The sequence below is a fragment of the Diplotaxodon limnothrissa genome, linkage group LG16 (genome assembly GCF_057381915.1).
Source record: "Diplotaxodon limnothrissa isolate DT_005_m linkage group LG16, D_limnothrissa_male_GT1.1, whole genome shotgun sequence".
In the NCBI taxonomy this organism is placed as follows: domain Eukaryota; kingdom Metazoa; phylum Chordata; class Actinopteri; order Cichliformes; family Cichlidae; genus Diplotaxodon; species Diplotaxodon limnothrissa.
Genome location: NC_140611.1, coordinates 12,517,496 through 12,545,366, shown reverse-complemented (window position 1 = coordinate 12,545,366; position 27,871 = coordinate 12,517,496). Strand labels below are relative to the sequence as shown.

Here is a 27,871-nt window from a genome sequence, read left to right as displayed (position 1 = left end):
TAAAGCTCTATCGTGTGAACAAAATCCTTACACACCACTGTTGTCTCTGGGCCAAAGCTTTTTTAAGTGAAAACTGTTCTGTGGTCAGAGAAATCAAAATTTGAAATTCTTTTTGGAAAACATGGACACTGCGTCCTCTGGACTAAAAAGTAGAATCTTATCATGGCTCATTTATTGGCAGCTTGGAAAGGTACCATCCATACTATAAGGTAAATACAGGTTTTACCACAAGATCCAGGTGTCTTTTTCAGGAAAAGCCTTGCGTATTTCAGCTAGACAATGATAGAAAGCATACTCCATATATATTATAATGGCATGGCTTCATAATAGAAGAGTCAGAGGGCTTTCATCAAATGAAGCATTGTGACACAAAAATAGGACCAAGAAGAACCAGGACCGTTGAGCAGCTAAACTCTTATATGAGACAAGAATGGGATAGCGTTCCTCTCCCAAAAGTCCAAGAGCTCTCTTCTCAATTCCTAAACTTTTAAAGACTGATGTTAAAAGAAGAGGCGATGCTACACTGTGATAAAAATGGCCCAGTCACAACTGTTTTTGAGACCTGTAGCTGCCATCAAATTCAAAATGCTCTTATTTTTTTTCTTAAAATGATACTTTTTCTCAGTTTAAACATTCAATATATTTTCTGTATTCTCTTGTAAGTAAAATGTGGCTTAGGTAAGATATGCAAATCACTGCATTTTTTTTAATATACATTTTTCACAGTGTACCGAATCTTTTTGTAATTTGTGATGTGTATATCATAAAGACAAGCATAATGGCTCCGCCTTAAATTGCCTGATGCAGGACTGTGGTTTCCAACATTAAAATAATTAGTATCATATGTTACATTGGCTGTGCTCTTAAAAGGAATTTTCCAGTCCATTCCATAGGAGCTTAAAAGTCCCTCCACCCTCATTTGTCATGTCTTTCTTTCTCCGGCCACCGATTCCTCTCTTTAACCCTCTAATTTCCTAGTATTCAGAGCCCACAGATGTGCACCACAAACCGACTTAGGAGATAGGCGAGATGATCATCAATATGTCATCAAAGCGACATATTTGTATAGTATAAAATTGCTAGACTTTCTTCAATGAGTAGATGTTTTGTTTTACATTTAGAATGATATTTTACAAGGTTTTAGAAGTGATTGTCACCATATTTTCAAATCTTTTTTATCCCTTTGATACCATAGTCTTTTGAGCAGCTACTCCGTTTTCCACCTTCAGACGAACAGTATGGAGCCACATTACAGAGCGCATGCTGTTTACATTAACAGTCTCCCACCATCAATAGCTATAAGCTGCTGTTTACCATCATCCTCTCAGCTCAATCATCTGGAAAAAGAAAAGCAAGTGAATGGCTGCATGCAGAGCTGTCACATTACCATGCCTCCTTGTGGTTACATTCTTCAGAAATGTACACGCTATAGAGCACAAAAAGGACAGACTCCAAAAGAAGAGAAGGAGAGGGGATTAAGCATTAAAGCTTGCACTATAGATCAACAGTTTAGTGTACAGAGACTAGCTCATATTTGAGTGACCTCCCAGTTCTTTCATCCATCACCATCATTATTGATGTCTGAATGACTGGGTGTGACAGGGAATCATTTCAATTTAGCTGTACTCTAAATAGCTCGTTTTATGCCTTCATTGCTATTTTAACCTTAATTTATACCATCGTGATCGATGCAGCCCAGTGCTCTATAGTCAGCTGTAACCTACTGGGAGAGACTGCTATTGACTGTGCAGCGATTCACTGGACTGTATAAGTACACTGTAATATGGAGGCTTAAAAGTGCAATTATGGTCCTAATAATGGCATGAAGATTACTCACATCAGAACTGAAGATGTATTGCAGTAAGGAGTTGAAAGGGCAGGGGATGCATTCGTATTTGCAGCTATTATGTTAATTTCCACCTTGCTGTCAAGCACTTCTATGCCTGGAAATATAGTCTGAAAAATTTCTGAAATATTCAATAACTGTCAAGTACTGAAAGCAGCTATCAAATTAGATTTGTAATGTCTGTCTTTACTTCTCCCTTCATTGCTTATTCATAATACTCTAATCAGACAAACATGGTATATTACACTTATTGTTCATATTTTTTACATTACCAAAAACAGATCTTAAAAATAAGTATGTTGGTAAAGGTGTTAAATATTCAGTGTGCACACAAACAGTTCCAAACCCCTGTGCTGGTTTGGTATTGTAAAAAAAAAAAAAAGAAAGTCTGTCACCAAAATCTTCACTCCAACAATGTTTTAGGTTGTTGTCTGCTTATATAAAAGAAAGCATCAGAAATCTGCTGTTTTAAAAAAGACCATTTCTTCTTTCCTCTATTGTCTGTCATACTGTAAATATATTCTTCCAGTGGTGGATTCTCATATTAAACTGGCGTAAGTATCAAATATTGAAGTCAGCATGTATACAAGTAATCCAAGGACTGCTCTAAGCTGCCAGGAAACATCACTTGTACAGTACGTAGGTAGTATCATTCTCAAATGTGCCACCATGTTTGCTTTGTAATACAGAAAATGCTTTTAGGCATTAGAACTGGAGTCTGTAATTATCATCAAAGACGGAGCAAAGATGCTGTTGTCTGTCATTGTTCAGAGTTTAGAGATGACTAATCTTCGTTTCTTATGTCTTATCCCAAACTTTCCCTGCGTTGACCCCTGTTAAGGAGCTGAAAATCATATTAATTTTCCTTGTCTCTGCCCCCTTTTCCATAACTCCCACCTCCCACCTGTCATTATCATTGTTTCTCCCCCTCCTACTCTCTGTGTCCTTCCTTCCTCTTCCTTTTCTTTCCCTGGTGACCCTTCCTCTTTTACTTCCTCTTCTCTGGCCTTTCCTTCCTACTCTCCTTTACCTCCCGCTAGAAATTTCCCGATGAGGGTCTGGCCAACGTGGTGAGAAACGTCTTTGACTTTGACTCATACAACAAAGACATGCGGGAGGTTCTAATTGAAGCACTGCACAAGCACGGGATTCCCATTGGAGCCAAGCCCAGCTCTGTCAAGCTGGCTAAGGAGTAAGGCATCGGGAGCACAAGATGTTTGACAAGACACACACACACACACACACACACACACACACACACACACACACACACACACACACACACATTAGAGGCACATCAATTACGTGACACACACACAGACAGAATCAGATTGTTGCACTGTTAGAACTGTGGTCACAGAGCCTCACAGGGGGATAATAATAGCTGGATGGACCAATATACATGACGAACACATAGTCAACGATGGAGCAGATCAAGATTTGGGGTTTGTCATACTATAAAAGGTGCTAGCTGATGTGTGGCGCTGCTCAGAATGATCGCAGAGTAGAGCCTTATCTCGGATCTTTATCAGTTCCACAGAGGATCCGTTTTTCTTGTTAATCCAAACCTTTATCCCTCATAAAATTAGAAATCTGTCAGAAGCGGTTTTAAATAATGGAACCTAAACTTGTCATTACTTGATTTGTTCAGAGTTTATCTTAGCATGTCAGCTATTTTAAATATATCAAAAACTATCGATGCTTAACACACAGTGGAAATATAATCTAATATGATGCCCATTCAAATGTGAATAATCAACCCTGCTAGCTTCCTCAGTCTGGTAAAGTGATGGCAGACGTGCACAGTGTACAATATTTGCCGTGCATGCAAGATGCTCTTCTCCATTAGTGCATTCTTCACGGTGCTGCCCCTCCTACACAGGCCCCCGGCACACAAATCTGTCTTCTGGTTTGGAGCTGGCTCTGAACGCTGCAAATGAATCACAGAGAAATGTCTCTCTTATTACATATTACAAAGAGATATAGTGAAATACTTCACTAAATTAGTGCGATGCGAGTGGAAGGCACTCTGTAGTGAGCTGAGCAACTCAAAGATGCAGAAGACATGCAGTAGTAATCCTGGCCATGCAATCTTTTAATGCATAGATTTTTCAGCATAATTGTTCCCCCGGAGTTTGTCTTAATGCCAGTGGTTTTTGTTGTGTTGGTAGTTTTGTTGTTGCCTTTCAAAGAACCTTTCCAGAAACTTGCCAACTGAAAGTGGCTTCTGAGAGGTCAGCGGTTTCAGGGACTGTTCCACGTGAGTGTGTGACTGTCAGGCATCATTTTGTAATTTTAAAATGTTGTTGACTGTTGGCATTGAATTCCTGAAAGGCTTGAACTCGGTTGATGCTGCCTTGAACTGTATGAGTGGTTTCTATTAGATCTTTAGGCTTTCATGAAGTCTCCACAATGCTTCCTGAAGTGTTAAATAAACAAAGATCTATTCTAAAACCTATTTATAAGAAAAATCTATTCTGAAATCAACCCCATTGCCTCACAATGTACAGCTTTGTCTTTTAAATAAAGGAAAATATTTGTTTCTTCTGTCTCCTGTGGTTTTATTTAAGTATCACATTTATAAATACACATTCATATCTCATTGACAAGTAAATCCTGAAACAAACAGGGCAGAAACAAGTATTTTCCTGTTATGTCTGTACCGACATCAATCCAAGTCGTTAAATTACTCTTCTGTCATCACCCATCTTAAACACCTTATCAGACTAGTTTCTCTACCCACATCACAGCAAACATTTGTCCATTCAGATTTGGAAATGGAAAACAAAGAGTAATTTCTCTTTCTGCTTTTCCATTCATAGAAATGCTTATGATTAGAGAACTGTCTATCCTCCAGAATTTTTTTTTTTTTTGTGGTACTGATGCATTTTTCACTCCACCTGCAGCCAATAAGATTCATGGGAAAACCAGTGGACATCTGGTCAGACACAAACACATAGACGCTTGTTCTGAATATGTTGACTTTAGCCTTTCTTGAGACAATGGGATCACATTTCAAAGTCTTTCTTTTAAAAATCTAGCTTGTAACAGGATAAGGCTCACATCTGAAGTCAGTTTGTGGCAGCCGCGTTGAGCCCTTAAGTAGGCTGAGTTCATCTTAATTGATGTGGGCAAGCAAAATCGTTTCCCATTTCCAAAATGAGAAATCACAACATCAGTACCCACACCCAGAAAAAAACAAAAAACTTCCATGCATCTGTGCCAGTACTTTCTTATTATAAATTACATTTTGCAGGCCTTACAGTGGAGTTATCATGTGACCTTCAATTTTTAGGTTTCCGCTGCCGGAGGTCAAGATGACAGGATATTGGACCATAAACCAAGGTGGCAACACTCGACGCAAACTACTGTGTCCCACGGACACACGGCCCATAGATGTCAAGGTATACACATGAAGACAGGTTATTACAGTGTGATGCCCCACACTTCTCGTGTATTGGACCAGTACTCAAAGTGAGTGTCTGTGGTTATCTTACATTTCTCCCAGCTACAAAAGACTGACAGCAGTGAGTTTTTAACGTAAGAAATGTATCAAGATGTTCATCCACAACCCAAATGGTTCCTCTGGTTACATTGCTTATCAAATGTACTCTTTTAACTCTTTCGCACTTAAGCTGCAAGCAGAACACTAGAGTGTGCCATGTTGTTGCAATAGTATGACTTGTTTTGATATATTGTGAGTACGTGCGCACTGCTATAAGTGTCTGACGTCTGTTTCCAGGGCCCAGTGTTTCTGCGTGTCCAGAAGTACCCCTGCAACAGGCAGGAAAGCAGGGCTTTGAGTTTCACTGAAGAGAAAGCCCACTGGCAGATTCCCATGAATGAAGTTAACATCATCTGTGACGTCACCACCAAAGATGGTATTATACAAGCAAACACAAACTTGCGCACGTTATTAAGCAGTCCCTCCTCGAGTCTGTGTTATCAGATGTTCTTTTCTTTGTGATGCTTTAGAGATTTCAGTGGGTGAAGCATCATGAAGTAAATAAGGTGCTATATACAGGAAGGAATAACAACAATAAAAAACGTTTACCCTAGGCCTCAGTGTGTGTGTGGACAGTACAGGATGAAGCAAGGAAACTGTTTGAAGTATGTACTGGAAACAGTGTGCAGCTGTGTAAGGGAGAGGAAAAGCACAAGATATGCAGTGACAGTGATCATAAACTGGAAGAAGACAGGATACCATTAACATGACATAATGAAGAATGGATTCATGTATTTAAAAAGTAATTAGACCAATAGGAAAATCACTAACGACAGAAGAACATTTAAAAAAAAACACCTGGAAATTTAACAAGGTAATTAAAAATTCCTAATTATAGAATTTTTAGTAAAATTAAAAACAAAAAGATATTAGAAGAGATTGGATTTTTAATACTGTTTTTTTCCCCTGAGTTATTGGTTCTTGAGTTATTAAGGATGGAGTTACTGTTACAACTTTTCAGTAATTTACAGTTTAAAGTAGTTGGAAACTTACCACGGACACACGGTTAGACTTTGCGCCATGTTTGTTCAGCTGTGGTGCTACTCTGCTACATGTGCTGCAGGCAGTGCTGAGAGGACGTAACTCTGCTTAACAAACTATGTGATGACACCATTTGTAAATCACCCCAGATGTCTTTTTCTGCACCATGCTCTATAAAAGAGACAATCACAAGTGTTACATTGATGCACAAGGGTGGCTGTTGCACAGGAGGTAGAGCAGGCTATCTACTAATCGGAAAAGTGGTGGTTGGATTCCTGGCTGCTCCAGTCTGCATGCCAAATATCCTCGGGCAAGATACTAATCCCATTAGATACAAAAGAACTTAAACATAGAAGAAAAAAGTGCTGGAGTGAATGGGTGAATGAGGGATCTTATATTAGGTGCTTTGAGTGCTCTAGAAGAATAGAAAGGCGCTGTATAAGAATCAGTCCATACATACTGGACAACATATATCCTCATATCTTTGCAGTAAGTCCATACTGGCCGATGATATCAACTAACCAATATATAAGAAAACATAGAAGTTTATAGAAGCTTTATATCAGCTTTAGGTGGCCTAATCAGAAGCATACTGAAAAGCACCTGTCAGACTTCACATTGGAGGTAAAAAAGAAAAAAAAAAAAACCTTTAAAGCAAGCCTCACACCATGCGAGCCATCTTAAAACACCTGTATGCACTCAGTTGGGTAGCTATTTTGAAACTTTATCTAAGTGTATTTAGATTTATTTCAGTATTCATCAGGATTTACAAACTTTACATTTACAGAATTTCCTTAAAAATCCGATTTTAAACTTCAAAGGTTTGCTGAATTCACCCCCAAATAAGTTTTTGGTCTCCTGCGGAATTCTTTCATCAGTTCAATCCAGAATCACTTGAGTGCCATGTGTCCATTATAACATCGGTTGTGTCAGAAATCACCCCTACAGTGTATTTATTAATCCCTATATATTCGATCAATGATGACCACCCCTAATTTCAGATTGTCACCATTTTGCATCGACACGACAGCTGCAGAGTAACATTACTCTATTTAATTAGCACCTTGCATTCTGGGAAATGTACTGCCTGTTGCAGTAGCTCAATTCAGAGAATGCATTCAATCTTTGTTTTGACAGATGTGCTGTATGTGGCCACCTGTAACCCAGTGTCCCTGTACTCCATGAAGGAGCGTGGGGAAACTATCAAGTGCATAGAGCTCTACGATGTCTTCCCCAGGACCATCAGTGGTGTCTGGCAGCCCTTTGTTACGGTTGCTCCACTTGGGAGTCCACTGGATGGACAGGTGGTGCTGCACGAGGAACAGGTTGGCAGACAAATATATACACATGTACACAAAGACATGTTTGCATGATTAGATTGCATTAGATCGAGTGAATGAAATTAATGTACCCAATGAGATTTTCATTGTTAATGTTACACATTTTCACCACAGCCCAATGGCCGTTTATCCAAACTGCTCTAAATGCCTGTTCAAAGGGAAGTGGGGTTTGGGGCTTGCTCTGTGCTGACATTTCTCACACACTCCCTAAAAGGCTTGTAGCTTGTAACACTTAACATACCTATGGACAAGGTGACATTTTTCAGTTTTTGCCCACTTTGATCAGTTTGTACATTTTGCTATGTTATCATGATTTCAGTTTTCAACCATAGACTGTATACAAAAGTATTTTGACGACCATCATGAGGTTGAAGTCATTATGTCAAAGTGTCTGGCTTCGCTAGCAGGTTGATTCATATACAGTATGAGTGCATCACACAAATAGATGTGCTAGCACAAGGTACTCCATAAAAAGGAAACACTGGATCATCACAGTATAGCACAAAGTCAGTTAACCTTCAGGGATATCTCTCTGTCCAGTTAGGAACCATAAACCATTATGAATCTATTTCACCTGCTTTGGTGCAAATGAAGGTGACAGCAGGTGCACTGGAGTAGCAACTCCAGGTGGTGGCCACAGACCGTTCTTCTTTATTTATCAACAATACCTGGTATGGTGCCAGGCGCTTTTATAAATGTGGTCAGGAAACCTCGTGTCCTTGAAGTGATTGGTCTGTCTTAGACAGGTGGTAGTGGAGCCTCCGTGACTGGTCAAATATACGTTTGGGTGTTGCTAACTTTAACAGCATCAAACTTGACTGGCTTTTGCAATTGATATAAACGTCTGAGTTCCAGAAGATGATTTATTCATCAAAGCTGTACAGCACCCCCAGTGGTCAAAACCCACAACAGTGTGTCTTCAAGGTAGTGGAGGGGAGTCAAAACAAAAACAACAAAACCAAAAACACACACACACACACACACATAAATGAAAAGAATCACCATTAAGTATGTTTTGTAGTTTTAGTGGTATAGAAAGGGTGCACTTGCATCTGTTGGTCTTCACTGAGGAACCCTAGTCTAACCATTTTTGTCTAACGTTCTTGTTTACAATCCAGTAACCGGACACTTACACAACACTGGTATTTAAACTTTTTTTTTTTATTTCTTGAGGACAACCACAGATTCCTCACAGATTTAAAATAGCTGTGCAGAAGTCCGCTTCTTAAAATGGTTGGAGGTTAGTGGTTGTTGAGTCGGTCGTTGAATCCCTCTTACCCCGTAAGACCCTGTCCTATGACAGCAGAGTGTCAGACAAGAACAATGTGTGTAGGCTGTTTCTCCGACCAGAACACTTCCACAGCTGGTGCATATTAGGCAAGAGGAGGACTTCTAAAAATACTGTGGCGATGGATCATGTTACGTCTGTCTAAAAATGAAGAGGTCCAGACAACATGAAGTTCATTTGCAGGTCATTGGCCTTCCAGGGAGATCAGGGAAACCATCACACACACACACACACACACACACACATTTCACTAGCTGGGCCCACGTCCTCATATTAGGTTTGACAGCATTTTAGTAGGTAAAGGTGAATGCTTGGACATGAAGTGAGCTGCGGTTTGGGGAAGGCCCCGAAGGGGACTGGCAATGGCTCCCGGGCCTGGCAGATCCCCTTGTACTTAAATAGGAGTGAAGAAGTTAAAGAATTGAGAACAAGGAGGGAGGGAGGGTGGGGCACGTAAACGAGAATGAACAGCTTGCAGAACTGTGGGAACCTATATAGATGACGACCGGAAGGAGCGTATTTGGAGGCGTGGTCCCGCTCCTGAAATTCCGATACATAATCTACAGAGGTTGGCCGATTGTGCTAAGCATACACACATGAATGAATGCATCCACAGTCTTGTGAAAGTATTTAAAGACATCACAATGGTACATTTAAGGGTATGAAAACATAGTAGTTATATTTTTATCCCTCAGATACACAAAATCTTAGTGCAGATACATCCACATGCAGGATGCACACGTGTGTTCTCAGATGTACATACTTCCTCCAATGGCAGTGTATGTTTAGAATCAGGAAATGGGGTTTGCCCTCTCTGTCTTCAGTATCACTGTGTGAGTGTCAGGAATGGGAGGCCATAAGGAAACCATTAGCGTGAAGCAGGGTAGCCGGGCCCGAGGCCAGCTCCCCTGTGGCTCCTTCTCATAAAACTCAATTGAAGATGAATCCTTGTGCGTCACAAACGAAAGCCTTTTGCACAGTTCATCCAAAACACACACGCACACACACACACAAATATCCTGCATACAAACACAGAAGCCCATACGGGCAATCGGTTTATCTTTGAATTGAATTAGTTGAAAGTGCAGCAGGCACATTTGTTGAATGTAGAGGAACATCAGCACCCAAACCAGAGGGTTCCACTGGAAGAAGAGCACCCTCTGTTGATGGAGGAACTGTACTGGAGGAAATAAACACTAGGATTTATAGTATTAAACAGAAATGGTCATAAACTGTCTCATAATTAACAAAAACAGGAGACCACACAGGGAATTACAAGTTGAAATCAAGAAATATTTAGTTAATTCAGTGAAACTAATTAAGAAGAAGTCGATCAGCTGTGTGGGTGGTGTAAAAGAGCACAGATGGAGGTTATTGGAAGCAAAAGACAATCCTAGTCACTGATGAGCTCAGGGACAGTTTATCGGTTTTCAGCGTTGTTTTATTATTGTTTTTATCGTTAACTCGGTTTTCCTGGGTCTTTTCAGTGTGTTATGAATAAATCGTATTTTTTTCGGTACCGGTACTAGTTTTATTTTGTTGTATTTATCCGCGACACCTTAAAGGCCGTCCATCCATCCATCCATCCATCTTCATCCGCTTTGTCCGGGGCCGGGTCGCGGGGGCAGCAGCCTAAGCAAAGAGGCCCAGACCTCCCTCTCCCCAGCCACCTCCTCCAGCTTATCCGGGGGAATACCAAGGCGTTCCCAGGCCAGCCGAGAGATATAATCTCTCCAGCGTGTCCTGGGTCTGCCCCAGGGCCTCCTCCCGGTGGGACATGCCTGGAACACCTCACCCAGGAGGCGCCCAGGGGGCATCCTTGTCAGATGCCCGAACCACCTCAGCTGGCTCCTTTCGATGTGGAGCAGCAGCTGCTCTACTCTGAGCCCCTCCCGGATGGCCGAACTTCTCACCCTATCTCTAAGGGAGAGGCCAGCCACCCTTCGGAGGAAGCTCATTTCTGCCGCTTGTATCCGCGATCTCGTTCTTTCGGTCACTACCCACAGCTCGTGGCCATAGGTGAGGGTAGGGACGTAGATCGACCGGTAAATTGAGAGCTTCGCTTTTACACTCAGCTCCCTCTTCACCACGACGGACCGGTGCAGCGTCCGCATTACTGCAGCTGCAGCCCCAATCCGTCTGTCGATCTCCGGCTCCCTTCTCCCATCACTCGCGAACAAGACCCCGAGATACTTGAACTCCTCCACTTGGGGCAGGAACTCATCCCCGACCCGGAGTGGGCACTCCACCCTTTTCCGGCTGAGAACCATGGCCTCAGATTTGGAGGTGCTGATCCTCATTCCCGCTGCTTCACACTCGGCTGCGAACCGTTCCAGTGCGAGCTGGAGGCCCTCACCCGATGAAGCCAACATCATCTGCAAAAATCAGAGATGAGATTCTGAGGCCACCAAAGCGAAAGCCCTCCGCCACTTGGCTGCGCCTAGAAATCCTGTCCATAAAAATTATGAACAGAACCGGAGACAAAGGGCAGCCCTGGCGGAGCCTATCACCCACCGGGAACGAGTCCGACTTATTGCCGGCAATGCGAACCAAGCTCTTGCAACGGTTGTATAGGGATCGAATGGCCCGTAGCAATGGGCCAGACACCCCATATTCCCGCAACACCTCCCACAGGACACCCCGAGGGACACGGTCGAATGCCTTCTCCAAGTCCACAAAACACATGTAGACTGGTTGGGCAAACTCCCATGCACCCTCAAGTATCCTGGAGAGGATAAAGAGCTGGTCCAGTGTTCCGCGACCAGGACGAAAACCGCATTGTTCCTCCTGTATCCGAGGTTCGACTAACGGACGAACTCTCCTTTCCAGCACCCTGGCATAGACTTTCCCAGGGAGGCTGAGGAGTGTGATCCCCCTGTAGTTGGAACACACCCTCCGGTCCCCTTTCTTAAAGATGGGGACCACCACCCCGGTCTGCCAGTCCACAGGTACTGCCCCTGATCTCCACGCAACATTGCAGAGGCGTGTCAACCAGGACAGCCCTACAACGTCCAGAGCCTTCAGGAACTTGGGGCGGACCTCATCAACACCAGGGGCTCTGCCACCAAGGAGTTGTTTAACTGCCTCAGCGACCTCGCCCCCGGAGAATTGTCAGGCGGTGGAAGGAATACTTCGAGGACCTCCTTAATCCCACTGACACGTCTTCCGAGGAGGAAGCAGAGTCTGGGGATGAGGGGAATGACCCACCTTAAAGGCCGGTCCATGAAAATATTGTCGAGCATAAACCGGTCCGTGGCGCAAAAAAGGTTGGGGACCGCTGTCTTAGCAGACTAATAACCAACCTTTTCCATCAATCTTCCAAGTACGCTTGCTGACAACTGTATTCAGTGTTGACAGTTTTGTGTTATACAAAAGTGTTGGATCTCCAAGTGATTAGGCTGTAAAAATGCTGCCCACCTCACTACAGGTTTCCTTTGAACCTTAAAACATGAGAAGACACTCCTAGGTCTTTCAAATAACAAAATATTTCATATAATATGTATTTAGCTTTTTGGACATGTGTTTAGGCACAGAGCTGCCGAGTGATTTGTAGACAAGCAGCTGTATGTTAAAATCAGTGTCCTGAATGACACTACTAGTGCTGGTGTAGTGAGCTTGTATTTTCTTGTCAGCAAGCTTTGTTTGAAAACTGTGTAGTTGTAGTTAGGAAAGTCCTGCAGTGGTGCGTTGTGGTGTAGTGGTGAATGGCATCCAAATAGACAAATTAACACTCTAATTTTTATGGTTTAATTTTAATGGAGAGACAGAATATCATTTAAAAAACACATACCAAAAAACATATTATACAAAAGTTATAATTTGCACCGAGTGAGAAAAGTGTTTGATCCCCTGAAAACCAGCCAGAATTCAGGCTCCTCTCAGTTGTATTCTCCAGTTTTAATTCCTCTTTCTGTCTCTTTAGGGTAACACAGTGCTCCATTTGGACTTGGTGACAGGCGCCTTGCGGAGGCTCATGATTTCCCCCGACAGTGATCAGTCTTCCAGCAGATCGTCGAACTGGTGGAACAGTAAGGAACAACAGGTCAGAAGACTCTGTGTCTCCAGAGACAAATTTAAATTCACTTGTGGCTCGTAAACTCTTTGCTTTTCATTCAAGGCTTTATTTTTTCCACGTGACTAGATTTAAATCTGACATTGAACTAGACTGCATTATGAAAAGACTTGTCAATTATTCATCTGATCATTCCGTGAAAAGATTTGAACTTAATGTGTTTTTGTTTCTGTGATTGTTGCCTGCAGGCAGGGTATAAAATGTGTCGTGACTTCTCCCACAAAAACTGGCTTCTGTTCTATAAGGAGGACAGGTAAACTACATCCATGACATTGTTACACAGCACCAGCATCCTGAAGTCCTGTGGTATCAGTCGCTGCTTTTGCATGTGCAGCAACCAGCTGGAGGTCCTGGATGTGCTTGAGGGACGAGTTCACTCCATCTCCCTTCCGATCAACCTAAAGTCTGTCTTCCTGGTGGCAGAGGACCGCTGGCTGCTGCTGGAGAGCAACTCTAACAAGTAAGTAATGGATCTCAAATATCTGTCCAGGTCTCTGGATTGAACTTTAAAATAATCGTGCATGTCTGACTGTATAGGAAGTTCCTGCTGACCAAGCCCATGCACATGGCAGCTGAAGACTCTGGAGTCTGTCAGCTTCACAGCATCAGTGAGGACTCAGTCAACTCAGGCCATGGAACAAGCTCAGGTATATATTTATACACACAGACACACACACACACAGAGTTGAAATGAAAAATCTTACTTTTCTTGTCTTTATCATTCAAGCTTGGGACCTCTACCAGAGGTCTGGGAGCTTAATGGTCCTGCGCAGTATCTTAGCTTTAACTAGACTGGTGCTCTTCTGGACACAGATCTGATGTCGTTCCTGGGATGTTGTGGTCTATCACACCAGGCAAGATCCTTGGTGCTGGCTGTGCAAAGATACCCAGAGACAATCCAGCACATAACAACAGTGTCCAGGATGCTAGCAGGCAGGGCATACATGGAATAGCAGAACCAGGTAGCCTGTATAATATACAGGAATACCTGTGCTGAGTATGGCCTGTCCCAAGGTCAAAATGGAAAATGCCCCTTTGAGTTGTTGAGAACAACCGAGTTATGATCCTGTAGGACTTCCAGTTACAGACAGGCAAAGTGGTGGCGGCTAATCAACTGGACATAGTGGTGGTAGACAAGCAGAGGAAGAGGGCTGTAATGATAGATGTAATCTGTATTGACTAGTGGCCTTTAGCTCTGATGGCCACAAGACGTGTCTTCGGGGTTTTCGTGGTCATCATGATCCTGATGACCCTGACTGATGAAAGCCACAAGCCTAAACACGTCAGTCCAGCAATAAAGATATGTTCTCTACAAGTTTTGACTTCTTGTGGTCATAAATCTTAGAAAGCTGATGTCAGTAGCTGGTGGACAAATATGCAAAACAACTTCAAGATGTTGTTCAATGCTAGCGTCTGGAGGCCAAATATGCACTTACTTTTTCCATTCAAGAATATCCGTTTATATTTTTATCAATAAATAATTGAAAAGCTAATAACTTGTGATGTTGCTCATGTAGATCACCTTTAACTTTTAGAGACTGTTTCAAAGTGTTTGCTTGTTTAAATATGTCAAATATCCACTTGTGGGATATACTGGTTTTTTTTCTCCAACATTATATTCATCACATTTTTAAATGGACTAAAAAAGCCACAAAGAAACTAAAAAGAACAAACAAACAAAGCGGGTCCTACTGCTCTTAAAAGGTTTGCACGTTTTGATCGTAATTAGTGAAATCTATTTTGAAATAATCTTTGTACCGTACCATAATTTATTGATATAGCACTTTAAAAACAGCACATGGGCAGCCAAAGTGCTGTACAGCAGAAATATAAAAAGTACAATAAATCAATAACAATAAATTAACAATGGCAGTTACTCACTGAGTCAAAAGCCAGCGGATAAAAATTTGTTTTTAACCTGGATTTAAAGACCAATACTGAAGTAGATTGCCTAATGTGACGAGGAAGAAGAAGAACTCTCAGTCTCCTCCAAGTTTCAGCCGCGATTTAGGGGCTGAGAGCAACAGCTGCTCAGCTGACCGGAGTAAACGAGGGGGGCTTCAGCAGATTGGACAAATATACAGGCGCCAAACTGTTTAAGGATTTACAATTTAAAATGATTTTAAATTGGAAGCCTTTGTAAGAAGGCCAGAACTGGAGTAATTTGCTCAAATTTTCTTTTACCAGTTAAAAACCGTGCTGCAGCATTATGCACCAGTTGCAGGTGTGACAGAGCACCCTGGCCAACCCCTATTAAAAGGGAGTTCCAGTAATCCAAGCGTGAGGTTATAAAAGAATGGATGACAGTTTCCAAGTCACGCCTGGAGAGAAGAGGCTTACCTCTGACAGACGTCTGAGGTAAAAGAATGAAGATTTCACCAAGCCATTTACGTGGGCATCAAAACAAAGCGCACTGTCGATTTTTACCCCAAGATTAGTAACCGAGCTTTTCAGGGGTCAGAGCAGCAAAGTCAACATCTGGGGTACCAAAAGAACGACTGAGACCGAATAAAATTCCTTCAGTTTTCCGTTTGTTAAAATTTTAGAAATTTTGACTTAACATCGCTAAGACAATCAAGCAGGACTCCAACCGAGGAGCTGTCAGAGTGATTAAAAGATAGATAAAGCTGGCAATCGTCACCATATAGATGAAATGAAATTTTGTGTTTTCGGAAAATCGCACCTAATGGCAAACCGCAATCTCCCTATGTTTATTTAACAGATTTTCATGTTCTTCTGTATTGCTGTGTAGCAGTTCTTAAAGACCCAATTAACATGGAGACTGAAATAGAGAGAATTAAACTAATAACAGCTGTATTTCAGACCTCTAAGTTTATACATTAAATGGCCATAAGTTAAATACATTTTCAAATGTTTAGTCATTTGAAAAGTCTATAGCTCATAGTTGTCACACTTCAGTGGATTGTATTCTTAAGAGGAAATGCGGGAGCTTCTTGACAGGTTTCTAAATGATGTCATTTCTGCATTCTTCACATGAAGTACAAAGATTGAGTAGAGTTGAGTTCAGAAGTAGGGCAATTGATTTCCCAAGGAGCGAGGGCTTATAAAGAAATAAAAATTAATATTGAGCACGAGTGAGTTCAGCTTATTGATGTGACCCTCGACAACACTCAGTCCCAGTTTCCCCCAATGGACAAGTTTCTATTTCTTTCTTTTTCTCACTGCTTTCTTTCATGTTTCTGTTCCACCAAACTCATGCTGGTCCATCACTGCAGCCGAGTTGTCTATACCCCAGATGCTGTCATGTGAGCAGCTACCCAACGAGAACCTGAGTGCCGCTCTGAACCAGAAGATTGTTTCCCCTAACCGTGTGCTGGTTGACACAGATTCCTACGCGCGGCTCATCGTCGGCTTCCCAGATCTCATGGTGAGATTATGAGGGAATTTGGTGAAGAAATTTGTGTGACAATAATAATTCTTTTTCCAGTTTCCTGTCTTCTTTCTTTTTATGTTTCTACTAGAAGTAGAAATATCTAGTTTAACTCTATAGAGCTTGAAGGGAAGCGGGGTCATGTGGCGTTAACATTTTTTTGGAACCTATTTGAAAGTCAAAGCTAAGACAAGGCCTAGCTTTGAGTCTGTATTTTATCTGCCTGATTCATGTATGAAAAAATGAAAGCGTTAGAGAAGATGTTAATTGAAAACAAAGAGCATTGTGAGTGAGTTACTCTAATGCGTATGACCGATGGCTTAAGAGTGACGTTTTCCTTCGGATTTCTTCTCTTGATGAGTCACCTAATGAAGTGTACAGCTTTAAAAGACCCGTCAACCTATCAGCGATAAAGAGTGGTGACAGCGGGGCTCAAGCATTCTTCAGAGGAGGGCTTCGGAGCGCCACGGCCAAACAGGAGAATTGTGTCGGTCTGATCCCGGTCAATCAGGTGGTTCGAGCTCTTCCACCTAACAAAGTCCCCCTAAAAGAGCTGTACCCCAAAGGTCAGAGTTCACCTTACATAAAGGTTTTCAGGAAATATAAGTTTTGAAAGTTTTCAAAAGTTTAAAGATTAGTTTTCTTTGCCACGCAGACGTCACACCTCCAATGACAGCAGCATACCTGGAGGTGACTGATCTCAACTCCAAGAAGCTCAAATATATTCCTGTTCCAAGGTAAACCGCTGGTGTCTTACTACCTCACTACCTCATTCTGCAGTACTTTCAGAACAAGAATGTAACTTTACATCCTTTGGCTCCAGCTAGAGGTCAGTGACAGCATTGCACTATAAAAGAAAAAAAACCCAAAAGTGCTAATATATCTTCTCTGCATCTTACATGTGTTCAACCTTGGAAACTTGTAATTTTTTTAGAGGACATATTACGCTTTTTTCCCCCTAATTTTTGTCTCTTAGACAAATGGATACTCATATTTAACATGGACCAGGTTCCAAAAAAATTAACCCAGCATATGTGAAAATTGTCATTTCAAGTACACCATTCTGCCGGTAAGCGCAGAAGCCCCTCCCATCATCTATTTAAGAGGGGCAGCTTTAAAGGGTGGAAAGAGATAAAACATTTGTTTCAGAGGATGATCTGAAGGCCTGCCCCAAGGCCCAGTATAAGATCTGTACAGACCATGAATAAATATCATTACTATAATTGCATAGGATCTGGAATAGAAAAGAGTGGAATAAAAACTCAATGGTCCCTGCTTATCTAAATCAACTTCTTTTTCTGTGTTCTGTGTTGTGACCTTTTCTTGTATCTGTAATTGGCAGGTCAATGACTGTGTCGCCCTACACCAACTGGGTGTCCAAGGTGTCAGAGTGTGATGTGCTGATAGCTGCTCTTGGTTCTGGAGGTGTCGTCACGGTGGATATGGGCGGGTACATCCGTCTCTGGGAGACAGGATTAGACACCTTGCAGCGCTCACTGATGGAATGGAGGAATATGATTGGCTCAGAGGACGGCAGACCCATACAGGTAATACAACAGAGTGTCTTTGAGCACATTACATGGCTCATTGATAAGTTTCTCTATAGAATTCCACAAAGTGGCAAATACAATGACTAGAAACGCTTGCAGCCTGCAGTTAATCTCCACACCACAGAGGGGCAGCACCTCTATTTTAAAGCAACTCTCCATTGGAAGTTGCTCTGCATGCTCGCCTCACTCTGGCAGAAGACATTAGCTGAAACATTTCTGTTTTTGTGCTAAAGGGAATATTTTCAGCTCCATAATTCATGACCCAGCTGTACCCAGGGTGGGTGGTTATGAATGGCTGGCTGTCGTGCTGATGATGCAATAGCTTTGACCCTTAGTGTAGGTCAGAACATTCAGACCAGAGCACTGAGACAGCATTGTTTAGGTGCCCACATGTGCACATAGACACAAACATTCTTGGCATATTGGAGTCGTCCACATGCAGAGAGCATTAGCTGCAGATCTGTGTTTGTTGCACCAGGCATGAAGATAGAAGATGCAACATGGCCTGAAAAAATGGTAACAAGGAGACCAATCATGAAGTTGTATAATATCAGTGACTAATTTTTGGAGTCTGAGCTATTTGCATTGGTTGCTGTAAAACATATCACAAGGCTATCCCAAGCGTCTTTGTGTGAGATTATAGACTCGAAAACACCCATAGCTCACCGTTTCTGCCTGTTTCTGGTTTAGATTTGTCAATAGTCATATCTTCTTTGGTGGGTCACCTTGAGTCCACTGTAGGTTAGACTTGGACAGACTCTCCCTGTGCTCAGTCTCAGCAAACAGCATGGGCTCTACTGAGTTTGTTCACAGCCGCCTAAAAGGCTCTCTATATCTGCTTTGCCAAACAGTGTACATACTACGTTAGCTCTATATGGGCGTAGATGTTTGCACAGTATGTGCCAAGTACCTTGTTTTTATGACATGGTTATAGAGCATAACAAAATGGGTTCTGACTAAAGTGTGAAGTGGAAAAAAGAAGGAAATCTGTTCATGCTGGAAGTGGTTAACAGGTTTAATAAACAAAGCTCATGTCATGATGGCTTATTGCCTTCGTAATACTCATTAATACCTCTACTGTATACTTCTGGAAAAGCACGCAATGAGCTATGTGTGTGTGCCCAAGTAAGCGTGGCGCCTCCACACGTCGCTCTGACTTTGCTCCATTACAGCATAGCTGACATCATTCCTGCAGACAAAGATACATAGGAGACATCACTCATCATCTATCTGCACGCATGGTGCCAGATTGGTGTCTGCAGCTATCCTGCATATTGCAACCAGTTATAGTCACTCAACCTGACACTTAATTGTGTGATTTGTTGTTTTTACACTTCCCTGTTTTCGGCAGGTTTGGCCAGGTGCCACTTTTCCATCTACCTGGCCTTTCCCCACTGACACAAGCTCTTCAGTTTCACTCATATTCATGCATGCACATGCTTGCTCCCTCAAAGTTTAAAGCATCTGTAGAAGTGTCTACAGATGCTTTGTCCCACCTTAATGGACATATTTGTATGCTGTACCAGTTGTAAAGTATAGGGCCAAGTATGTTAATACAAGTCATAAAAATATGGCATGTTGAACTCTGAGACAAAGCTTTCTAACCACATTGCTCACTTCATAAATTAGTCGATCTTAATAATAGTTTCCGAAATCTCTTTATGCCCATCCATTCATGCATCCATCTATATGTTCATTTTACTGAAAAGCCATTGATTAATGGTGCAGTGTTTCCTACACCATTAATTTCAGGTCATTCAGAACCTGCACGCACACACACAACATAACACAGCTTCATCAATCTGCAGATACACTGAATCACTGAGACCTTTATATAACACACAGAATATTTTTGAACGTTCGTGTACGGGCACGCATTTATGCTGACACCCACACACTAGCGTGCGCCCAGCATCACACTGGGACATGTATTTACTCAAGAAAAGGGCTGACCTCATGCACTATGTGTGACTGCATACACACATTCAAAAGTGTGTATTCACACTTACACCATCGCTCTTATATCACTGTCTGTCTGTAGTGGTCTGAAGGAGAATAAGAAATTTATGAGGTTATTTATCCTAGAAGACAAGGCGTGGACCGCAGATAAGAGACAGACAGAGACATATACTGGTAGAAAGCAAAAGAAAGAAAAAGGGAGGGGTAAAAACGTTGATTCCCACTGTCATTAAAAATGAAGTTTTCTCCACTGACGTTGCCGTCCTTTTTCCCTTAATTCCTTCTTTTGGTTTCTGCCTGTCTCTCAGCGCTAACGTGCCATCATTAGCTTACTGTTTATGAGTGGGACATGCAGCAACAGCAGCACACAAACACATTTATCCAAGATTTACGCAGTAATTTGACATCAACCATTCAGTTCTGTGGTGCTTCTTTAAACCCCAAATTGTGGTTACGGAGCGTAGTAATCTGTCTTTTGTTTGGAGCAGGAAATTCAAAATTACTCTAGCATGAGACAAGCACCAATCAAGCATGCTGTCCAAACATACCCAGACTCTGTGGAGAAATAAATGAAAATTGGCATCAATGCAGGTATTATAAGGTATTTACAGTTCAGCATGTTCTTCAAAGGTGTTTTCCTGCTCTTATGGAGCTGCTTAAACTGCATCAAAGCTTTGCCTTAAGCGTGATACAATCTTGGAATATTCATTCTAATCTAAGCAAACATCTCTACGCATGAAGCATTCAACTCTTAATTTCATTCATTACAGTGTGTGGTTTTATCAGTTTCGCGTGACTGGTAAGAATCATCCATCCTTAAATCCTTTTATGCTAAAGACGCCAGTATTAAAAAAAACAAAAAAAGCGAGGGTTTTAATTCAATTGTGTGTCATTGTTTAAATCAGTGGTGTCAAACAGAAGGCCTGGGGGCCAAATTAGCCCGACAGAGACTCCCAATATCTTAAAATCCCACTGGACGGCTTTGGAAAATGTGAAGAAGGGCATATGTTTGGGACTTTATTTTACAGTTTTTCCTACTGATCTATTTGTCTATACAGAAAAAAAGAAGAAGCAAAAACTGTGTTTTCTTATTACAAGACATTTTGGGAAATGAGGTACTTTTTATGTAATTTTACAGATCTATTAATTACAATTTAGTCCCAAAGAGTCATCCTGACAGATTTCTTTTCATTTACTACAGCAGAATTTCTTCATCGTGTTGAAAAACTGAGATGTACTGTGGATTAAATATTGTGTTATTTTTTTTCATATGAACATAAGTAAGAGATTCCATATGTGTTTAAGCTTCTGTACTTCTGTACTTCATATCTGGTTATAAACTTTATAAAATCTGTTATTTTAAACATGCTCAAGAGGTCCAGTTCAGTGGCTCGGATATGTGGAGGTAAAGCAATGCCCCAACGACCTTCTAATCCATTCAAATGGAGGAATTATAAAAAAGAGAATGTACAGTTTTATGTGAGATGATGCATAGAGGTTAAAACCATTTTTTCAGTGAATTTTAACATGAAAGTCCATGTTTTTTTCACCTTTCCATGACATCTATTTTTCAGCCTGGGAGGTCATCGGTTGTGTTTTTCAAAGACAATGAGCATTCAGTTGCTGTAGCAAGATCTACTGGAACAGTTATAGTTTAGCCAACATTAGCTGTGTCTGAAATCACTCATTTACTAATCCTGGTATAATAGACAGCCGATAGTTCACTCAAAGCTGAACAGTAACTGACATAATGAACACACGCTTGCACATTGTGTCATTACCATAGGCTGTTCAGACTTTAACAATCATTCTGGAAACTCTAAATTCAGCACATTTGTGAGACTGTAAGTACGTTTTTCTTTTCTCTTCTTTTCTGTTCTGTCGTTCCAGTTTTAAGGGCACTACACGGATAAGTTCTCATCCTTAATTAAGACATTCTGATCAGTTGATGCAAATTATATGTAACACACCATGTAGCAAACAGGGAATGATTTTAGACATGACCTTTTATTACAGCTAAAGATGATACAAATATTTTTGTGTGCATAAATATCTTTTATGGAATTAAAGGAGAACAATTTGTGTTAATACATCAAAATATAGCTTTTATAATGGATTTTATATTAGATTAGAACTCAACACTAGTTGAGTTCTAAGAACTCAACCCTTTTCCTGGTTTGACAGAGTCAGATTAGAGTGCATTAGCAGTGTGGTGATACATTCATAATTATGCTGCGACGCAGAGAGAGTGTTATATCTATATACAGTGTGATGACAAGGGTGAATTACTGAAATAAGCCGACGCTGAGAAAATCCCATAGCTCAACTTCCTCTGTGAATGACAGGCACAAAATGAGCATCGGGGACCAGGTGATGTTAACCTGATGGAGATGGTGCTAGGTTGGTGGCACTAACTTTTATCGAGTGATTGCAATCTCATTCAAAAACACTTGTATAGCAACTGTAAGCCTTAAAGTCATATTCCTGTGGATCAAGTGCACACACCCACTCCTCAACATGACACAGCTGTGTGCAGCACAGCTCATGTTATGCAGAGGTTTCTGAGAGGCACGTTAGTGTGTAATCAGAGATCAGTTACAGTGGTGGAGGTGAGCTTTGGTTATTGACCAAGGTCTCACTACTTACTTAGGTTAACACTAGTTTCTTCTTAATTTTTTTAAAGACATTTTTACTGTCGGCCAGTATAGGCAATCCTCATGTCAGTCTGTTGTGTAAGGCAGCCCACACAGCTGGAGTTCTGCTGTGATTGTGCCTCACTCTTTGAGTCTGTGTCTATTTGTAGGAAAGGAGAGTGTTTAAAGTTGTGCTTTGCATGTATGGCTTGATTAGCTATTTATCAATGAAAAATCAAAAACATTGGTCCAGTCACGCATGTTGTTGTCCAACTGTAATCAAGCGCATCAAGCTAAGTACCATAACATGGCTTTAAATAGCCAGGCCTCAATTGTTTTCTGCAACCTTTGAGGCTGGTCTTGGCAAGGCTACACATCAGCATCAACATGAAAAAGCATCATTTTGGCTCCAGTGATTGGTTTGGGGACATCTCCCCTTGGGAAAAGGAAAAAGTGAATAAAATATTTTGATCTTTATTTGGTTTTTTTTAAAGATATTCTCCCGGGTTTGTTCATTTGTCACTATGTTACTCATATGTGAACTCATAACTTCACAGTATGCTACGTATGAAAATTGGGACTGATGAGTAGACGTGGTAGAGGTGGATGGTTTGAAGCAGCAGGCAGAGAGACATTTCACAGATGGTGATGGGAGCTAAAATAGGCTGCCAAACTTAGAGGGTGTGTTTGTGATGTGATGTGAAGAGAGGGTCAGGTTATGTGTGTGTGACGCAGAGCAACTCCAGTTGTCTGCCCGAACTAGCTCGCAGGGTTCCCTCCATCTGTGCTCTCACGTTGTAATGGTGACACATGCTCTACATTACCTCCAGTCTCCCTCTGTCTTATTATTTTAAGGCTGACGAGTGACTTTGTCTGCAATAAAATAATATCAGAAATGTCAAATCTACTTTTAGACACACTTTAACAGTTAGTTGTCTTAAATTTAAAATTGGAATTTATTATACATTCTGTATACATTCTTTCTAATGGCCAGCAGGGGCGATTCATCTGGTTGCATTTGTATAGACTGTGGAAAAATGACTCTCATTTTGTGAATTTAGCAGACACTTTGAAGATGAGTTCATGGTCTTAATCGCTATTTTCAGTTCTTATTGAAAGCAACTTGATGTTCATTTTAAACTATGCTCCCCATTGGTGTCTCAAAGGTTGACAACACAGGATATGATTTAGAAGGACCTTATATTGTGATCAACAAGCTGCTGCTGTGTAAGTCGTGTTTAGAGGTGCAGCTTGATTTAAAACGTTAATGTGAATCTGTTCAAGGATCCAAACATCTGTTGTCTGTCTGGTAAATCCCGTCATCAATAATAGAGCCTCTGTTTAAGCTCAGTACCACAATGGGCATTATCTTGTCCGTATAATCTGACTTGCTGTGTATCAGACTGGTGCTCCTAATCTGAACTAAATATAGAGAGCACTGCTGATCCAGCAGCTTCGTGCAGGTGTGGGAACAGAGCCTGAGCTCTGAGCTCCTCTGTGTGTCAGTGTGATGCGTGGATACTGGGTGAGGACGGGGAGGGGAGGGGTCCTTTTCAGCAAACTGCCGCTCCCTTCAGATAAGTCTCTGTTAACCGCTCAGACCACAAGAAACCAATAAAAAAATCAACAGCAGAAAAGATAATAACTTGAACATACACACAGCGCTTTCCACAGTTTACAAGAGACCTTCTTCCCCCCACAGATACCATTTGAATTCCTGCAATATGTAAGAATGCAGCTGAACCACAGGGGATACACTTAGTCTCTCACTGAACTACCCGTTTCTCTCTCAGTCCTTCAAGCGTGCCAGACTCTGGCCTGCCGCCCTGCCTCAGAGTGAGAGGCAGCATGCTGATTTTGGCTCTGATGGTGCCATTGAGATGGACCTAAAAAAGCAAAGTTTTAACCTCTGTGTCTCCTTCCCTCCGTCTATTATCCCCCCTGCAGAGAAAGACAGAGCTTATTCTGTCCATTCTGCTAAGACCTCACTACTAAATGATAGAGACTCCTTTAATTCTAATAATGCTTTGACTGATAATGCTATGTAACTGACTGTTTGGTTGTGTGTATGGCCCTCACATACTAGTTCAGTGCATCATGACATTGCAGAGAAAGGTTTTAGAGAAATGATCTGGGCTTATCAAGAAATGATGGCTGATCTCAAACCGGATTACATTAGGTGCTATTTGAACACACATACTTAGATTCTTTTTCATAATATGGATACATTTTTAGCTTGTCAGTTCAATTTACTCTAAAATAATAGAAATACCGAATTATTATTTTGTGCATTTTTGTTATTTTGTATCAAAAAATGAGCATGTTTTTGTTGGATGTTTATGGCATTTTTATGACATCACCCACATGGCTTCCCTTCATCCTATCCTTGCAGATCACCATCCAGAGGGACAGTGGCCTGGATGTCAGCGCCCCGAAACATGGCAAGATCGACCCCCACAATGCTCCTCATGTCGGGGGTAACCAGTGGGCGGGAGGCACAGGTAACAGTTGTTTCTGACCACATTGTAACATGCATGAAATAAAAAAATCCATGTGTCCAAATATATCCACAGACCCTTCTATAAACCCATTGCCATAACTTGTAATGTAACCTATTAATATGTCCCTAGTATTGTAACTACATGCATGACACGTACACATTTTCGACTCTTTCTTCTGCTAACATTTTTTTTTTTAAAATTGACTGGAAGAGAATGGATCCCCTTGAAGTGAGAAACTCCACCACCAACTAGTGTTTTGGCAGCAAAATTGCTGAACTTGGTTAGTCTGCATCATAGACACAACATAGATTATGTATCGTCATCTCAGGCACAAATCTCTGGCTGTGAAGATAGAAGCCTCACCCACCTGCTGTTCAAACCCGTTTATGATGGCAACCAATCTGAACAAAGCTGAAATGGCTTCTTTCAGTCAGAGGCCTAGTATAAGATAAAGAGGCACAGACAACTCCAAAATAAAAATGTCAAGCTTGTTAGCAGCATTATAGGTCCTTTTGAGTCAGAAGATGTGGTCAAATTTAGAAGGCAGCAGGAAAAATCGTCATCAGTCGTAGTGGTGAAACAGTCAGTTAATGTATCGTCTGTCAACAGAAAATTAACAACTTTTATATAGTCAGTTATAATGATAATGATCTGTTTTACATTTGTGAGGTATGGCAATACTTTTGTGTCAACGTTTATTAATGACAAAAGCTTTTGTAACAGTTTGAATCGCTTTCTCTACAGGTGGCAGAGACACAGCAGGGCTGGGTGGCAAGGGAGGCCCCTATCGTCTGGATGCAGGGCATAAGGTCTATCAGGTTTCACAGGTGGAGAAGGATGCGGTTCCTGAAGAGGTCCGTAAGGCAGCCCGAGAAATGGCTGAAAAGGCCTTCAAAGAAAGGTAATATGCATGAAATGCATGCTAAAAATAGCTGTGCGGTGTTGGAAAGCACGCTTGATCTTTAACCATATCCAAATAGAGTTAACGCCACAGGTGCAAAACCATGGAGAGGTGTGCAGACTTTTTTTGTTGGTTTTTTGTTCACTGATTGTTGCAAAAAAACAACAACTGAAGTGTCTGAGGTGTATAATGTAATGTGATGTGAACCAGATGTGTGTGAACAATACGCATGTGTGGGCCATCTGCCACCCCAGGTATGGTGCACCAAACAACTCCAGGGTGCTCTGTCCCAGCTGGATGGTAAAGCACAGTGGTAGATCCCACTGGGCGACCTCTGTGTGTGTGTGTGTGTGTGTGTGTGTGTGTGTGTGTGTGTGTGTGTGTGTGTGTGCGCGCGTGTTGAGCCCATATTCACTTCAGAGGAGGTTAGGTTGCGAGGGCATCCCTTTCACCAGCTCATCCATGAAGGGCGTCTCTGTTCACTTTAGCTTCAAACAGTCCCCCCTTCCCCCTCCCTCTTTCCTGCATTGCCCTTCTCATACACTGCCTGCTTTCACCCCAAGAGGACAACCTCTCAGATTCTCCTCTCTCTCTCTTTCCCCCCTCTTCTCTTCCCTCTGTCTTTACCCATTTTAATAGCCTTGTTTTTCAGATTTTTTCCTCTGCCTTGTCTTCAGCCTGTCTATCACTAAGCTCAGATAATATCTAGTAGCTACATGCTGACGCTCTGCTATTCACTCACATGTCACTCTAACAGGTAAGCACAGACATAGAAATAAAGGGCTGCTTGATTTTTCTTTTCCATGCCACAAGCCAACACTGTCAGCCTTTTTCCTATTCCTTCCCAATGTGTGTCCAAAGTCATATGTTTACTTAGCTTTAAGTTAAGCATCAGTAAAACTAAGATCTTTGCAGAAACCTTTAAGTAAGTGACACACGCACACACACACACGCACACACACACACATGCACGCACGCACACACACACAAAGATCTTCTGCTTGTTTTCAGTGGTGGTGAAAGACACCAGAAATAGTAAAACTCCCATTTCGATCCTGTGTTTTGTGGCCTTGTTCTTTCCTCTTTGCAGTCATCCCCTTCTTTACAGTTTCACTCTTGCTGCATCCTTACTTTTTATTTGAATTCCATAGTGGGTTTATGGACGTGCCCTTAGGATCTGCCTCCTCAAATGCAAGAAAAGCAAAAGTTATATATAAACAAGAAGAAATGCTGGTTTGCAATGCAGTTTATTTAAGATGGTCCAATCAAAATCTGAATTTCCCTTTGTTATCATGGAAAAAGCATCCTTTGGTCTAAATAGGTGCAGGAGTATCCAGCTTGCTGTTAAAAGCCAGCATCCATAATGGTATTGGTGGGTTTGAGTGCAGCTGGTATAACTAACACTTATATTTGAAAATGCACCACAAATGAACAACAGATCCAGACGCCTTTTTGGAGACCTCTTGTTTTATTTCTGCAAAACAGAGCCACATCACATTCTGCATGTATTACATCAGCGCTGATATCAGACCTCAGCATGTCATGTCTGGCCTGCAGACAGTTTTTCCTGTGCTGCAGGAAACACTGAAAACATTTGATGGATTATGAACAAAAACTGCAGGAAAGGAAGCTGGAAAAACTGGAAAACATTTGAGTTGCAGTTGTTCCTCTCATTTCCCGAAGTCTTCCAGTGTGGTTTCAATGAGATTCGTTTACAAATAATCACATTGTTGTTAAATTTACACTTCACCCACTGGTTCAGCTTGGAAACACGATTGTAGTTATGTTTAAGGAAATCCAAAGCAAATACACAAGAATGAGGTTTCCTAAATACCAGAGTAACAGATCCAAATCCAAAAAATGGGTGTCCCGCTTCAAGATTTAATGGGTGTTAACAAAGCTGT

General features: G+C 41.6%; 1 protein-coding gene across 1 annotated transcript in view; it reads left to right on the top strand.

The window, feature by feature from the left end:
• vwa8 (von Willebrand factor A domain containing 8) overlaps positions 1-27,871 on the top strand; it is an 88,984-nt gene that overhangs the window by 50,044 nt on the left and 11,069 nt on the right. The window contains exons 26-39 of the mRNA XM_085373858.1: positions 2,887-3,038; positions 5,142-5,250; positions 5,589-5,727; positions 7,470-7,657; positions 12,883-13,002; positions 13,221-13,285; positions 13,367-13,492; positions 13,570-13,679; positions 16,269-16,420; positions 16,785-16,989; positions 17,079-17,160; positions 17,766-17,970; positions 24,958-25,066; positions 25,811-25,967. Coding sequence (XP_085229984.1) covers positions 2,887-3,038; positions 5,142-5,250; positions 5,589-5,727; positions 7,470-7,657; positions 12,883-13,002; positions 13,221-13,285; positions 13,367-13,492; positions 13,570-13,679; positions 16,269-16,420; positions 16,785-16,989; positions 17,079-17,160; positions 17,766-17,970; positions 24,958-25,066; positions 25,811-25,967 — 1,919 coding nt within the window. The remainder of the gene's footprint in view (positions 1-2,886; positions 3,039-5,141; positions 5,251-5,588; positions 5,728-7,469; positions 7,658-12,882; positions 13,003-13,220; positions 13,286-13,366; positions 13,493-13,569; positions 13,680-16,268; positions 16,421-16,784; positions 16,990-17,078; positions 17,161-17,765; positions 17,971-24,957; positions 25,067-25,810; positions 25,968-27,871) is intronic.